The sequence below is a fragment of the Mytilus trossulus genome, chromosome 4 (assembly GCF_036588685.1).
Source record: "Mytilus trossulus isolate FHL-02 chromosome 4, PNRI_Mtr1.1.1.hap1, whole genome shotgun sequence".
Taxonomy (NCBI): domain Eukaryota; kingdom Metazoa; phylum Mollusca; class Bivalvia; order Mytilida; family Mytilidae; genus Mytilus; species Mytilus trossulus.
The window spans coordinates 12,282,128-12,299,607 of record NC_086376.1 but is presented as its reverse complement, the minus strand read 5'-3'; the positions used below and the strand labels follow the sequence as shown (position 1 = coordinate 12,299,607).

Below are 17,480 nucleotides of genomic sequence, written 5' to 3'. Positions count from 1 at the left end.
AATTCTCCTCGGAATTCAGTATTTTTGTTATTTTAACTGTTACTGATATGAAACAAAGTAACTTCTCCAAATGTTTGAAAATGTACCAAAGTAACAAAAAAACTTACTCATTCAGTTCTATCAGAGACAAATCAATATCAGCCGATCCCATTGGATCATCAAATCGTCCTCGGTCATAGTCATATACTTGTAACTGTACAGGTTGGAAAAGGTCCTCAATTAACAGGTGAAATGTTTCATTCCACTGAGGATTTAAGTTTTTATACACTGTCTTACTTTTATGTAACATTTTATTTCCTAATTTGAATTTTACATATGGATCACTAGTTCCTGAAAAAAATCAGAACATATTAGACATACACATCCAACATCAATGACCTTCATATAATATACAGTGACCTTCATATAATATACAGTGCTTCTACTGAGATAAATCCATGAGTCCTGGACTCATGAAAAAAGGAAGATCTAGCTTTTTTAAAACTTGTATATAAAGATGCACCTAGATTCTATTTGATGTTTCTTTTAAAAGGCATCAATAATCATTGAAAAAGTAATTATAAGTTTATTTTTTCTTTGTTCTTTTGTCATGACATGAATGCTTGTACAATGATATTGCCGTTCTTCCCACCTTTGAACTTAAAAAACATGAGTTTAATGCTTGATTAAGGAAAAGCCTTATTGAGAGTATTATTTTGTTAAAATTACTGGCAAAGTCATTTACAAACAGAATATTTCTTCACATGTTTGTCACTATAACCTAAATATCTGACATGTATATATTTCTTCTTTCATTCCTTCAGCATTTCATTTTGCAGATAAAGAAGTTATTATAGTACACTTGTATTGTTACTTTTTTTATCATAATAAAATAAACACTTGTTACTATGACAACATTTAAAACAAATCACATCATGATGCTACGACATTATAAGCCTACCTCTAGATCTTCTCATTACTAAAAACAAGTGTGAATATTCAGATATAAATAATATATATTAGGGTATAGTGTTTTATCATTCATTTAACCCAAACCAAATAATGAGATACTAGGTTTAAGCACTTTCAGGAATAAACCTCATGAGGACTATGCTCGGGTATTCCCAAAGTCAAAAGATTTGGAAGCAAAATACATAGAACTTTTGTAGAAAAACATATACCTGTACCAATCAACAACAAGAATATTTAAACAATTAAACAGCAATAACACATTGGTTAAAATTTCCATATAAAGGTAAAATAAGATATCTTTTTCTAATTGAGGATACTTTCTATGTTAAAAAAATCATAAAAATGTCTTAAAGTGGATTTGTTTTAATTCATAATATACCAATTTTCATTGATTTTGTGGATATAAAAAGGTAAACCACAAATTCAAATGTTCAATGAAGAACAAACATTATAAAGCCTTGTATGCAGACTTTGGTGAAAACCAATAATTATCATTAAAAGTCCACGAAATTTAGTATCCACTATAATAAATAAATCCACAGTATGTTAAATAACATTGACTTACCACTGCTGTCTCTAATGACCTTGACTTAACACTGCTGTCTCTAATGACCTTGACTTACCACTGCTGTCTCTAATGACCGGATCTCGTCCCTCTTTAAATGATCTTGACTTACCACTGCTGTCTCAAATGATCAGATCTCGTCCCTCTTTATGACCTTGACTTACCACTGCTGTCTCTAATGACCAGATCTAGCCCCTCTCTATGACCTTGACTTACCACTGCTGTCTCTTATGACCAGATATCGTCCCTCTTTATGACCTTGACTTACCACTGCTGTCTCTAATGACCAGATCTCGTCCCTCTTTATGACCTTGACTTACCACTGCTGTCTCTAATGACCAGATCTCGTCCCTCTTTAAATGACCTTGACTTACCATTGCTGTCTCTAATGACCAGATCTCGTCCCTCTTTAAATGACCTTGACTTACCACTGCTGTCTCTAATGACCAGATCTCGTCCCTCTTTAAATGACCTTGACTTACCACTGCTGTCTCTTATGACCAGATCTCGTCCCTCTTTCAAAATTATTTCTAAATCATAACAAGCATGGTGTTGCATGGAATGCTTTCTTTGTCGTAAACCAATTTCCTAAAAAGATAAAACATTGCAATTTACAACTATACTTTTATACAAATTTGTTAGTTTTTACATAAACACAATCGTACTGTTTAGGTTGTCAGAAAAAGAACGTGCACAAGTTATTAACAGAAATATAAGTTTTGGACTATTTCAATCTTAATAATGGTAAAGCTCAATAAGAAATAAACCAGGAACGAATGATTTAACCAATGCAATTTCTACATAATTGGCTAAAGATAATGGGACAAAGTAGTACAGTGGTATTTAGATATATTTTAAAGAAAGAAGATTTGGTGTGACTGCTAATGAGAAAACTCTCCACAATAGACCAAATGATACAGAAATAAACAATTATAGGTCATCGTACATCCTTCAACAATGAGCTAAGCCCATACCCCATAGTCAGCTATTAAAAGCCCCAAAATGACATATGTAAAACAATTTAAAAAAGAAAACTAACAGCCTAATTTTTGTACAAAAAAATGAACAAAAAACAAATATGTAACACTTAAGGGGACTTGCGGGTCTAAATGATTTTTTTTATTTAATATAGGATTTCGTTATTATTTTCTATAAATGAACTTTATCTTATACTTAATGGAAAAATGAAATAAAAAAATGGGGTCACCGTTCATTTACGCTCACAATCTGCTTTCAAAAGAAGCATACATTTTGGTCAATGTCCTTTTTTTCTGTTGATCTAATAGGAGAAATAACGGTAATATCAAAATAAAAAATTCTTAAGGGTTCCGCGGAACCCAGTGTCTCGCCTACTTATGCTGTTAATTGCAGGCTCAACAAAAGAGGAATAAAATCAATAAAAATATTCCTCTTGATACTGTCTTATGATTCTAAGAAGCTTCTGTCCAAGTTTGGTAAAAATACAGTATGTATTTAAAACTTTTTTAAAAAATCCATTTATAAGTAAAATACAGATACTAGCTTTTGATCATAAACAAGCTTCTGTCCAAGTTTGGAACAGGTCCAAAATAGTATAAGAAAATTATTAAAATTTTAAAAACTTTAACCACAGAGTGAATGCGTTGTTTCCTGGCAGAAAATCTAAGTCCATTTAAAAGTAAAATGCACAAAAAATGGATTTATTTGTTAACAAAATGTACTTCTGGATACTATGTTATGATCATAAACAAGCTTCTGTCCAAGTTTGGTACAAACCCAGGATAGTTTAAGAAAGTTATTAAAATTTCAAAAACTTTAACCACAGAGTGAATGTAATGTTTCCTGGCAGAAAAACTAAGTCCATTTTTAAGTAAAATATGGAAAAAATAGAATTTTATTTTTCCAAAATTTCCTTCTGGATACTATCTTATGATCATAAACAAGCTTCTGTATAAGTTTGGTACAAATACAGTATAGTTTAAGAAAGTTATTAAAATTTCAAAAACTTTAACCACAGAGTGAATGTAATGTTTCCTGGCAGAACAACTAAGTCCATTTTTAAGTAAAATACGGAAAAAATAGAATTTTATTTTTACAAAATTTTCTTCTGCATACTATCTTATGAACATAAACAAGCTACTGTCCAAGTTTGGTAGAAATCCAGTTAAGTTTAAGAAAGTTATTAAAATTTCAAAAACTTTAACCACAGAGTGAATATTTGTTGACGCCGCCGATGACGCCGACGGAATGTAGGATCGCTATGTCTCGCTTTTTCGACTAAAGTCGAAGGCTCGACAAAAAAGAACTAAATTACAGAAATCGCTTAAATTTAACAATAATTTAGTTTGTGTACAGCTTATTCGAAAACAACAATAAAAAATATAGGTCACCGATGATTTAAAAAAGATATTTCAATTTTAATGCCAAAAAATGGCATTTTTGCACCAAAGGGAGATAATTTGGAGCTTTTTCAATGATATCTACATTTTAAAAGTCACCTGGGGTCAACACGAATTAATTTTTTGGAATGATTTTTGTACCATATGATAAAGTAACAACTACTAAAGGTAATTAATAAAATTTGTAATGAAAAATAAATGTTTAATTTTTTTCTAAAAATCTTATACCCGCGAGCCTCCTTAAACAAACAACAACCACTGAATTACAGACTCCTGACTTGGGACAGACACAATCAATTTATTTAGAGTTTGTTTGATTGATTTATGGTGTTTGTTTAACATCCAATTGAATCTGTCAAGTTTGTTCATCTTTTACAGACAATTTCAGATACCACTTTTAGTAAAGGTACTTGATCTTTCATTGTTAGCATGGGTACATTGTAAAATTTGAGGATTGTAAAATGTAAACAAATACATGTATTTGTTTGGTTCAAAACAAACCTTCATTTTATCATTAGAGTTATGTTTATTAATCTGTAACCACAGCCTAATTCAGTAAAGAATTGAAGAAATAAAAAAAACACTTCCATATTCTACGTGGTAACTGCAGTGCATGATCATGATCATTCAGATTTTAAAACAAAATTATATAGGTTGGTTGTGTGGTATGTCTAAAATGTTTGAAAAATTATTGTATTCAGACTTTTCAAACTCTTGGTTGCTTGCAGTTCATTTTAAAATATTCTATATAATTTAAAACAAATCATGTTGTGATAATATAAGGATGAGGTATTTAATAGAATGAGGTGGAAGGGGGGGGGGGGGGGGGGGGGTTAAATAAATCTCACTAGGGTTTTGTCTGATACTCTGCTACATTTGAACTGAGTGTAAATATCTCAATAACATGCGATTGATTTCTCTAAAAAAATCATTAATAGATTGAAAAATTGGATACCACCTGCTAACAGTCATTGTCAGAATGAAGTTCATTTATTTTCCAATAATGAAAAGTATAGAGCATAAAATTCTTACGCTTAGATCATCATCCCGATCGGTAGATAATAAGGATTCTTGAGAAGAATCAAGAATGCCTGAATCAGAATATCGTACAGGTACGCTGAGCCTATCCAAACTGTCACGACTATCCAGGCTATCCATACTCCGGGCATCATCAGACATGTGACCAGTACTCCCTACACTTAGGGTGTCAAAGTTACCCCATGAATTATGGTAAGAATTTAAATCTCCTAAGGCTGTTTTTGTTGTACTCTCAATAAGACATCCAACGGACTGACTTATTGAACGAGACTTTTTCAATTTTTTAATTTTTTTGGAAGACCCTGTTAGTCCACTAACAAATTTATGCCTCCATTTCTTCTTTTTATGTCTTGCCATTATCACACTTGCAGACGACAGTACATTTGATTTTTCTTCTTCAGAAGAAGACATATTTGTTTTGGTCTATTTACACAGGTACAAGTTATTATAATAAAATCCTTGAAACAGTGATCTAAAGATTGAGTTATTATTTGTTTTGTGATAAAATTTGTGTAAAGTCGGACTTAAATCCACAGAATAATAGTAATTGTCACCAGTTTATAACAATATAGATCACATCATAAAATTTTAAAATCCAGAAACCATGAATTGTATTCCAGTTAATCCTTTTTATAAAGAATAAAATTAATACAATTTGACCCCAGGCTTTCTTACATATTATTAAGTCAACAGTTTCTTATGGTATGTAGGATAAAGCAGAATGCTATAATTCTCCTACAGTCATTCAATAAGTGAACTAGAAACGTCACTTTTATCCTGATAATTGAAAACTGATATTTTTTCTTATATATTCAATTACTGAATACTGAAAACAAAATCTAGCAAGCCTGTTATTGAAAATTCTGATACACCACTGCTGTCCAACGATCAGAACAAAGTCAATATCTGCTGAGACTTGAAACAGATAAATACCAGTTTTGAAGATTTTTAATAAAACGTGTATCCGATCTCAGTCTTGGCACAATTCATTCAAGAAATCATTACGTAAGTCTGATATAAAAGATTTTTTTATCAAACCATCAATAGTATGTGCAGATTAACACAACAATCTGTCTATTGTCATACAATTAAATCCTATCAACTTTACAGTGTTAATCCAACTGATGTATTATGATATTTACAGTACTTATCCACGTTGATGTTTATGATATATCAGGATTAATGTACCACTATTAAATGGTGTTAGTTGTATAAAATGCTTCAAAGAGCTAATTCCTATTGTTTGTAAACAATTTCCTGAAATCCTAATTAACTAATCATATAATCAACACAATACACAACTAATGTCAGAACTTATAATCTTCAAACACATGTTCACTATAAATACTACAGGAAGTTAAATATAATCTCCCCTTCACAAACAATAACTAGCTTTCCTGTCCTTGTTTTTAAATGAGGTCCTTAATAGATTACTATCTTTGTCCTCTGCACTTGAATTCTATTGTTTAGATACCTTTACGGATCACTGATAGCAATGATTACACCATATTACAAACTATGAGGTGTGTTTGCCTTTAGGCTTACATTTTCAAACATATACTAGGCATTTATTACTCTCTAAATGTATACATGCAACTTGATAAAATTTGTTATGATTAACTATATAACATTCTGTATTTAATCATTTTAATTTTGGAACTTCAAAACAGTTATAACTGTATAAAATTGATGAGGTAATAAGATTTTAGTTGACATAAATAAATTTCATATTTAATGCAAACAATGTTAAAAATCCTCATATTTACGATGTACTAATCTAAATTAAATTCCATAATGTACTAGTATGAGAATGATATCGATCACAATCAAAAGAATGGCCAAGAACCAAATAAAAATTGATTTGGAATATATTTTCAAACTTAGGCAGTTTAAGTTGTCAGCAGCAGTTTTCAAGTTATTATCACTGATTTACATTTATTCCTGTTCAGACAACCAAATCTCTCATATCAATCATCCCACGGAGAAAAGGAAGCTATAAAGTTAAGTACTGGTAGTATATTCACTGATCTTCACTGATGTAGAACCTCATGTCTAAAGCTTGTTCCATGGAGAAAGGGATGCTATAAAGTTAAGTAACGGCAGTACATACACTGAACTTATGAAGAAACGCATGTCAAAAGCTTGTCCCACAAAGAAAAGGATGCTATAAAGTTAAGTACCGGTAGTATGCACATTGATCTACACTGATTAAGAACCTCATATCAAAAGCTTGTCCCACAGTGAAATGGATGCTATAAAGTTAAGAGCATATACTGATTAAGACCCTAATGTCAAAAGCTTGTTTTCAAGCTCAATACAGACATAAACATATCTTGTCTTAAATTCAATAAGCTCCATATAATTCCATTATCCCCTTCAACACTTGAATGGTTTAAAGTTTAAATGTGATTTGTTAAATTAGATTGCTGCCTACAAGAAGACAATTTCAACAGATGTGTTATAACACAAATATACACTTTGCCATAGCCATATTGTTCTAACACTATTCAGAAAGTTTACAATATATAAGTCTGCTGGAAACAAGAGTTTGTAAATAAATTCATATCTTCATTTATCTGCTAAACGTGAAATCCAGTGATGTTACACCTCATTCTGTAGTGAAGTTCATTCTGCCAAACATTAGAAATTAGCAGTAGCTTTTTCCAATCTTTTATTGACATTAAAATAACAAGTTTTCAAGTACACCAATATTTTTCACATATGCCTATAAAGTTTCCGGACAGGAATTCAACTGCTGCATTTCGTTTATATATATATAAAAAAATCCTAGGCAGACCAGACTCTTCAAAGTCACCTTGAAACATGTTAAAACAGTATATATCCAGAAATTAAGTGGTTACGCCATAAATGTGTAGTGCCCGCCATAGTATTAATCAACATGCTGCGATATCTTAATGGAAAACCTTTTACAGTAAATTATTGGACTGGTTTAAGTAAGTCATAACAGCAATAAAGAAAGGCCAGTCCTGTTAGCATATCCCAATATATCAATTAATCTTCTATAAATCAGCAATAGTTTTGGGTTTACAATGAGGTCAGACCATAAGGAACCCTACAGGATTGTTCATTACATTTTGTTTTATTTATTCTAATAGATGATTTAAAGTTGACATGGTATAATATGGTAAATCTGTTAATACACCAAGGATTTGTTTCACGTCTCCTGATCAATGTTATGCTGGAGACATCAATAACATTGGACTTTGTATATTAGTGTAAATTAATGGGATATTGACAGGCTGCAATCAACTTATTATAAAGAAAATCTGTTTGATTTAATCTGACATTTATATCAAAGCTGCAAATTTCAAATCAATATATTTTCATGCACCCACCATTACCTTTTAGATCCCTTTTGGTCATACATAAAAATCAGGAGATGTGGTATGATTTCCAATGAGACAATTATCCACCTCAGATCAAATGAAGTGTATGTTTGTACAGACAAACGTACAACCTTCAACAATGTAAAAAAAAATACCATATTATTATACCTTACATATATTACAACCAATTCTATAGGGCAATAAGTTATCACGGGACATGGAATAATTCAGTTAATTTTCATCCAAGGAAGGACGAATAACCATAAAAATTTACACCAGCGTTTAATAACCTTATCATTAACCTGCGAATAACCTTTTCAGTTCCTTGATATGTACACAAGTTATCTCCCATGAAAATGACGTCACAAATGTAAATAACCAAAATGGCAACGTTCACATTACAAAAAGCCCATTGAAAGACGAGGAAATAAGACTTTGACATGCATCTAGTGCCAATGGTGTCTCTTATAAATGGTCCTTTTCAGGGCCATCAATATTTTACAAAAAGATTCAAAATTTGTTGTACATACAAGAACTTCCACGTCTGTAGCTGTATCACTTATAGGAGAAATTTCAATTCATTTGAAGATACAAAATAAGCAGCCAAGAAATAGGATTTATATGGTCAGAAGAATGAGGCAAAAACATCAGAATATTTCTTTGTTTACTCGTCTTATCCTCACATTCTGTCAACTTCTCGGAGATTATGGAAAAATCCCCTGAGAGGCAGACATTTACAAGGATATAACAAACTGACCATGCAAAGAATGATTTTCATACCTAAATATAACACTTTCACTTGTAGAAGGATCGATTACGACCATTCTAACCATTTACTTTTGAGAAATGATCGATTAAGAAGAGATCAATCTTTTTAAAACAACCTTTAGAGGTGGACTTTTAAAGTCCATTTGAAGGTCAATCTTTCCTGTCTACAGACTAAAGATTAATCTTGTTAACTAGTGAGAACAAGGTCTAATTGTTCATCCCTTGGTTTGAGTGTTTACAATGCAAGACTGAAGTATATCTAAAAAAAATCAATTTAGATGCACATAAATTATACAGTGTTCCTGATGATGATGCTCTTGACCCTAATTTTTAAAGTAACATCTTTGTTTTTTCCAATTGTATACCTTTATGATGTATTTTCGAAAGATTTTTTTTTTTTTAAAGATACTACTTTTCCTACTTTTGGAGACACCCCTCATTAAAACAGCACAAGAGATCAATGAACTGAGTGGAATATGAAGTAATTGATAACCTTAGATTACTGTGTCTATTAAAGTGTATGGCCTTGCATGAGAATCTCCATCATTTTCATGTCAAAATCAGGAATTCTCACTGGTAATATAAATACTGTTAAATCTATCAGACCAATTCAGCCAATGACAAAATTTTGTCTGATCAGACTCTTTAAAAAATATCTATTTTATTTTCACAGATGATGAAACCCTACATGGCACTGTATTCCGAATACTTTAACAAACAGAATCTTCCATAAGCTTTTTAATCTCGTCATTGTCATTAAAAGACACAATACACATGTATATGATTTTATTACTTTGAAAAATTTAACCATCAGAAAATAATGGCCTCTAGAAACCATGTTTTGAATTTATTTTGAATTTGAATAGATCCAAGAATCATTACAAAAGATTATTGATAATTTATCTTTTTTGGTTTGTTTCAGATTGATTATTGTATTTCAAGCTTTCTACTTCCTCTATCATCACAGATGCCAGTCAGTTACAATCACCTAGGTCCTACCACTAAATCTTATCTGTATTAGTCAAACAAACAAAATCTGACTGGTAATATGAATCAAGGACCTAATATCTAGACTGCATAAGATTCTATTACATTTGAAACTTCTTCTAAGAAAGACCCTATATCTCAAATTGCAAATACAGGGAAATAATTTTTAAAACAACATACTTCGCAAGTTATTGTAGCTGCAGAACCATAAATCTTATGATCCTTATTATATTTTTTTTAATTTTGCAGACCATAATTGAGATTATTGTTCACAAAGTGTTTATATAAACTTCAAATTGTCCACGGTCTAGAAGATATTTATCAGTATTAAACAACATTTTTTCCCCCCGTATTTTGACAATCCAAAATAAAAATTTAGGGGAAGAAAAAAAAATTGCCAATCTGTCGACCCTATTTTTTTTAAAGTATGTAACTGCATATGTTTTAATTTGGCCTAAGTAAAAAAATTATCATCCTTGTTTAGTTATCTTTAGACATAAGAACTTTTTCATATAGAAAATTATGTTATATCTTTTGTTACAGATAAGTTATATTGAAATATAATATACTGAATTTCCTTTCACATTAGTGAACCTGAACACTGTATAATATTTTTGAGTTATCTCCCATTGAACACAGTTAGGAAAATGGGAAATTCAATAGATCTGAAATGGAAAGTTTCATTTGGAAACAATGAAGCGACATTTGTAGTATTATTCTGTAACATGTATCACAGAAAATAAAATGGGGACATTTGATTCACTGCAGTTTCATTTTCTAAGGAGTGGAGCAAAACTAATATCTGATAAAATTCTTCCGAAACATAAAAAACTTTCTTCTTCTTAACATCTAATTTCCCCACTTAGATGATGATATCTTTAATCAAAACCAGTAAGATGTGTAAATACAGGATACAGTACCAGAACAGAATCCTTGTGATAAATTGGTATCATGCTGTTCCGATATCTTTTTACACAAAATATCTTAAAATACAACAATCAAGTATTTTATTTTGATAACATCTAGTATTATTTATACATTTTGAGTAAATAAAACAGAACATGTTGAATAAATCAGCCCCTAAACTTGACACAGAGTTTTAGACTTTTTACATTTTTCTTTCACATGGAAGAATTATGAAAAAGGCTTTCAAACTTTCATACTAACTAGTGTTTGAAATAGTGTTTACTGTACTTATATTTAGTAACAGGACTAGATGTGTGCAGTATCAGATGAATTCTGTAAAACTGTTAAATGAAATAACCTCTTTCAAATGGCCCAGGGCAATTTTTTTTTATGCCAAAAGGGTAATAGCTATAAAACGATTCTTTTTGTTTTTCAAACTTTTTCATATATATATTTAAGAATTGTATGTTTAAGATCACTATCAATGTTACTTTCCATATTATATCTATTTCCTATATCTCCTGTTACAAATTTTGATTTGCATTGATCTGACATAAACCTTTAATGTATATATCTAATAAAAATATGACATAAAAATGTATTCATAAGAGAGCCACCAATACAATTTCCTATAGGAACCTTTACATTTTTAAGAAACATAACTCCAGTAAGGTATAATTGACCAGCACTGATTTTCAATTCTTCCCAGACATTTCTGATGCAAACCTTTGAATGAAATGCATAACAATTCTTCAAGAGAGTAAGCTAGAAAGTGCTTGCAATGCAATTTTCCAAATCATATTTATTTTCAAGGGATACTAATCTTTTCTGAAGGACTTACCCATTTGTGCCAGACAATAGCTAATATAAACCTTTGATATAATAAAACATTTTACAAGATTTGATAAGAGTTTGATATATATATATATATCAGATGGGACAGACAAGCCTAGGATTTCTATGTCCCCTCACTCAATGTTGAGGGGGACCAAACAAATCTGACATCCAGAAAGATACACACAATCTAAACCAGTAACTCATCATCATCCACTTGTATACCAAAAACACATGAAATAAAGAAAGATCTTAAAATTAACAGAAATTACAATAATATGTACTTGGTACATATGAACCAATATCAGGGGATTAATTCTGTGAAAAGTACACCATTCTTAGCAATACTTCTTCTGGAACTGAGACTAAATTATATTGTAATTAACTAATTCAGCTCAATATTAATGTCCTGAGAACATTTGGATACTAAAAGGACAGATATGGATCAGGAATTTATAGACGAAATTTTATTTCTTTCAGTTTTTTAATATAATTTTAATATTTGATAACAAATAAAAAAGGGTTGGTTGTTGCTTGCTTAGTGTCTAGAGACAGAAAATATTAAAAAAATTTGAACAATCTTAATTTACAATATCACCTGACATTTCTAACTTATACAAGTCTTTTTTAAGTATTCTCTTTTTTTCTTTGTGAAATGAATTAAAATTTTATATGTGGATTTAGAGGGACACCAGGGTGACCAGTACCCCCTTCTAGGTCCCCCTTTGTGGAAAACATTTGGTTGATTATATAGGGAATCACCAAAGCATGACTGGATCAGACCCCCTCTTAGGCATTCAGAGGGTCCCCTTTTATGAAAATTTCTGGATCCACCACTATTTTAGTTGTTAAAAACCATAAGAAAATCAATAGAACTCAACCTATCATCATATAATTGGTTCTTTTAAAAACAGTTTTCTATGTTTAAATCTTTAAGAACAGAATAATGATTTTGTTGCTAGCATTAATCTACTGAAATACTCAATAATACAAATTAACTTCTGATGGAGAATAAACATGCATAGCTAAATTGACAGATAATATAGTGATAACTACAGTTTCATGTTAGCAATTATTGGTATAGCCATGTCTATATGTTGTCTTCCACAAGATTTTTCTACAGGTTATTTTGGGGAATATGAAAATAACTCTGTAAACACTGGGAAATGCTGTCATTGGAAATTAATATCCAAATTCATATATAGTCACAAAATTAAACAGTAAGGATTTTTTCAAATAAATGGTTGATACATTGACTGTTGGTGTTTTAACGCTTCTTTTGGGCTATCTCTTGGCCACCAATTTTTGTTTGTGGATGAAGCTGGAGTGCCCTAAGAAAACCACAGACCTTCTATAGGAAAACAAGACAATCCTAGTCAATTAAGATTGGAGTTGAACGCACCCACATGAGCAGGGTTTGAACTCACAACCTCAGTGTTGATTGGCTAGTGATTACAGTTAGTAGTACTACAAAGACCACATGGCCACCAAGACCCTTCAAATAACTGAAACCAAAGCAGTAATGTGAAGGATCTTACAGAGAACTGTTTAAGCCTACTCAATACTTCTTAAGTTGGTATCAACTGGTTTTTTGTTAATTCCTTGTCTACACATATGTAGATTATAGAAAGTACTACATCCCCTAAATAAGGAGCCAAACAATAACACTAAACAAATTTTCTAAAAGCAGGCAAATTAAAGCTGCATTTCACGAAAAAAAAATTTCTACATATGACTTATGGCTCACCAGGATCCTAGATAAAGGCCAGATTGACCAAATTGATTCAGTGGTTGAATAAAAATATCTCAATCACATCATTCACTTAAGATAGCCATATTAGTTGGATCATCTGATTCATGGTAACATAGTCTCTGTTAGTACCCTCACAAAGAATCTTCCTATTAAATTTGGATTCTGCCTCACAAAGTGTACTGATGGTGAAGTTCTTTCTAAGTAGAATTATGATTATCCTACACATTTCAGATTATGATTTGACATTATCTTTTATTTAAATGTCAATAGGTTGGCACATCATTAGTGAAATATCTATTCTCAATGGAACCATTAGGATTATTTTGATCATGGTTTTCTTTAAAGTAGATGTCAAGTAGAAGATGAAACTCAAAAATGACAGCCACCAACTAATAGCAAAAGACACAGTGGCCATCGGATAAGTGATCCAATGATTGACAGCCACTAACTAATAGCAAAAGGCACAGTGGCCACTGGAAAAGTGATTCAATGATTGACAGCCACTAACTAATAGCAAAAGGCACAGTGGCCATTTGAAAAGTGATCCAATGATTGACAGCCACTAACTAATCACAAAAGGCACAGTGGCCATTTGAAAAGTGATCCAATGATTGACAGCCACTAACTAATAACAAAAGGCACAGTGGCCATTTGAAAAGTGATCCAATGATTGACAGCCACTAACTAATAACAAAAGGCACAGTGGCCATTTGAAAAGTGATCCAATGATTGACAGCCACTAACTAATAACAAAAGGCACAGTGGCCATTTGAAAAGTGATCCAATGATTGACAGCCACTAACTAATAACAAAAGGCACAGTGGCCATTTGAAAAGTGATCCAATGATTGGATCTGAAGCAGTCTTATAACCAAAATATGTCAAGGGAAGCACAATGCATGTTATGTTAGTAAACCTGATCATCAACTTTTTGGAAGGGGTTCATATTTTATATATTAAGTGTGTCATCTTCCTTAAGGAGAGTATAATATACATGTAAAGTCTTTGTCCTAGTTTACTGACATTTTAGAACTTTTGAATACTGTTTTATCAATATGTAATTGAATCTCACATGTATCAGTTATATATACTTTTATTAGTTATGCAGCAAATGGACTCAAATTATTCTGAATCATGACAAAACCCTAACCTTATGAACATGATAAACAATAGCACAGGGACAATATTAAGACTAGCCTTTATCAGGGCATCTACTACCAAAATCCCTTATCTGTTGTGAAAATTATACATTCAGAAACAAAACACAATCTCCATCTGTAGCCTACTCTTATAAATGGACTGTCAAAACAAAATGTCAGCTCAATATCTTCATGCACAACAACAACAATCTAGACAAATGAAATTTTTGTTTGAAAGAAGAAATGTAAACATTTTTTAATTCAGTTTCAAACAAATAATTTGTCACTTCATACAGTATATAAAGTTGTAGATAAAGTAAAGCTAAGATTTACCTCTGAGAGATTTCCGACCACCGATTCCTCACTGTCACTTCCTTGACTAGAAAACCCTTGGAATTTACATCGTATTGCATGGAGAGGTTTGATCACCAATGCCTGGACAAGTTCAGCTGAAGTTGTCATTATTTCTTCGTGATTTCTGATCAGTTTATTACTCTGACAACTGAATGGACCTCAAACTTCACAAAGTTATAACTCATCATAGAAAATGTCAGGAAGATCAATCCAATCTTGGAATTATAGAACGGCCGAATGAAAGAAAACATACAAAGAGCTAATTGACATCACCGTGTTGTTACTGTTAGATACTGGAATCCAGATCAACCGATCAAAATCATTTTAAGTTCTAATAGAATTTCAATTTATAATACCAGATAATGTTTTGTCTGAATCAATATAATTCTCACATGATGGTCTTCAAGCGACAAGAGCAGAATTCTGTGGATGTGATTTATATTGTTAAACCTCAAGAGACAAAACAACTGTTCAATCATATAAAATGTATTTTTATCAACAAGTAAATTATATAACGTCAACTGGGGGGGCTACAAATCTGTCAATCAAAAATATTTTGACAATATTTGACAGAGAAAACAAGCACTTTATAAAGCAGAGCAAAATTAAGTTGACACCAATTAACAAAAAGTTAGGAAAGTAAATATAAAGCTGAATGTATTTTTATCAACAAGTAAATTATATAACATCAACTGTGGGGATACAAAACTGTCAATCAAAGTATTTTGACAGAATATTTGACAGCGAAAAAGGAAGCTTTATAAAGAAGAGCAAAATTAAGTTGACATCAATTAACCAAAAGTTAAGAAGGCTTATAGGTTCTTATAACACACTGAAGGGTTTTTATTTTTGTGAATAATGCGACTTGGTGAGAAATGCAATAATAAAAACTCCCATTAGGATATCTGATACATATATCTGTATGCATATTTTCAGAAATCACAATCAGCTAAGGAACAGCGCTTGTATTGCTGTTTTTTATTTTAAAGTCACAGTGAGGCATTCAGGAGCAATAAAATATCTCACCTCACTGCAAATTTGACATGGCCCTTGCACCAGTTTGAGCATTACATAAATTGCTTACTTCTAGGTCATTTGGTTTCCGGTGGAGAGTCTCATTCACAATAATATTACATCTTGTTTTTTTTATATTGTCTTTTCAATTTAAGTATTTGTTTGAACAGAAATTCAGTATCAAATATCAAAGACTTTTTTGACAGAAGAATATAAAAATATACCTCAACTTTGGAAAGTACCATACAAAGTCAACTTAAAGGCCAGGTGAGCTAATAACTCATTTAATTAATAATTGAAGAAGCAAACCAAACAGTACAAACAACTTAATCATAAATGATGAGACAAAAGTGGAATGATGTCCATTATCATTGTATTGATTGATTGTTGTTTGCTTAACCTTCATTAAACATTTTACAGCTCTGAAAAAGGATTCAATAAAAACTTTGTTCTCTTTAATGATATATTTTTCAGAGCTTCACAAGAGTGAGACATGAACAAAGGGTCCAAAACAGTCATATTTGCTAGTCATGACCTAAATTGAAAGCTATTTGTCCTAAACAACATATTGGAATTTGGGTCATGTTTTGGTTTGTACAGAAATCATTTTGGATTATTACATTGAGATCAGATTTCTTAATCTCCATTTTACACTCACTTTTGTCTTTAAATAATTTTCTGGTAATAAAACTGCCATCCTAGGCCTCAGAGTGATGGACCTCGTATTAGCTTCTATTTAAACCAATATATGCATAATATAATTGCATTTTTTTGAAAAGTAAAACTTAATGAAGCAAAGATCTTTACCTGGCCTTTTGTTCAAGTTTTACTTTATGGTTCATTTGCCTACTTCAGAATAGCTTAATTAACATTTTGAATAGCTTTTTGATCTCTTGGTGTACAACAAGTGTAACTTCGCAAGGATGCAAACATGATTGGTACTTTTTTATATTATTGAAATTTCATATTTTTGCATTCACAAATACAAATCAAAACATCAATTATCTAACATATGTTACCAAAACCGAAAGAAGGAATCAATGTATCAAAGTATAAATTTTATTTTTTTTCTTGTGCCACTGACTTAAAATATCAAATTTCTCTTCTAATATTTGTTTAAGTTTGTTTTTAAGATAAATAAATTTAGATGTCTATAATTACATATAATTATTGTGTTTGTGATTGATCCTGTATCCCAGACAATAATCAGTATCAGTACTTATACAACCATATTTCTCTATAGATTTATGTCATTATAGGGTTTTTCAAGTTAAATACTCCATCAATAGCTACTGACAGAAACTACTAATAGTCTATATATTGATCTGTCCACAATTATTAATCGTCCATAAAATCAAAGATTACTGTAGCATATAAACTGACATCAAAGTTGATGCATACACAAATATAATCGATGTTCTCCAAAAAATTGGAATAATGGTAACCT

At 31.1% G+C, this 17,480-nt stretch overlaps 1 protein-coding gene across 6 annotated transcripts in view; it reads right to left on the bottom strand.

The window, feature by feature from the left end:
• Positions 1–17,480, bottom strand: part of LOC134714698 (multiple C2 and transmembrane domain-containing protein 1-like) — a 95,158-nt gene that overhangs the window by 38,579 nt on the left and 39,099 nt on the right. For 5 of the 6 annotated variants that reach the window (XM_063576186.1, XM_063576188.1, XM_063576187.1 and 2 more), the window contains 2 exons: positions 1,999–2,104; positions 108–330 (listed from right to left, as the gene is read on the bottom strand). In XM_063576186.1, coding sequence (XP_063432256.1) covers positions 108–330; positions 1,999–2,104 — 329 coding nt within the window. Of the gene's footprint in view, positions 1–107; positions 331–1,998; positions 2,105–4,926; positions 6,504–17,480 lie in introns of those variants that run through there. The other variant, XM_063576193.1, reaches the window with a different exon arrangement.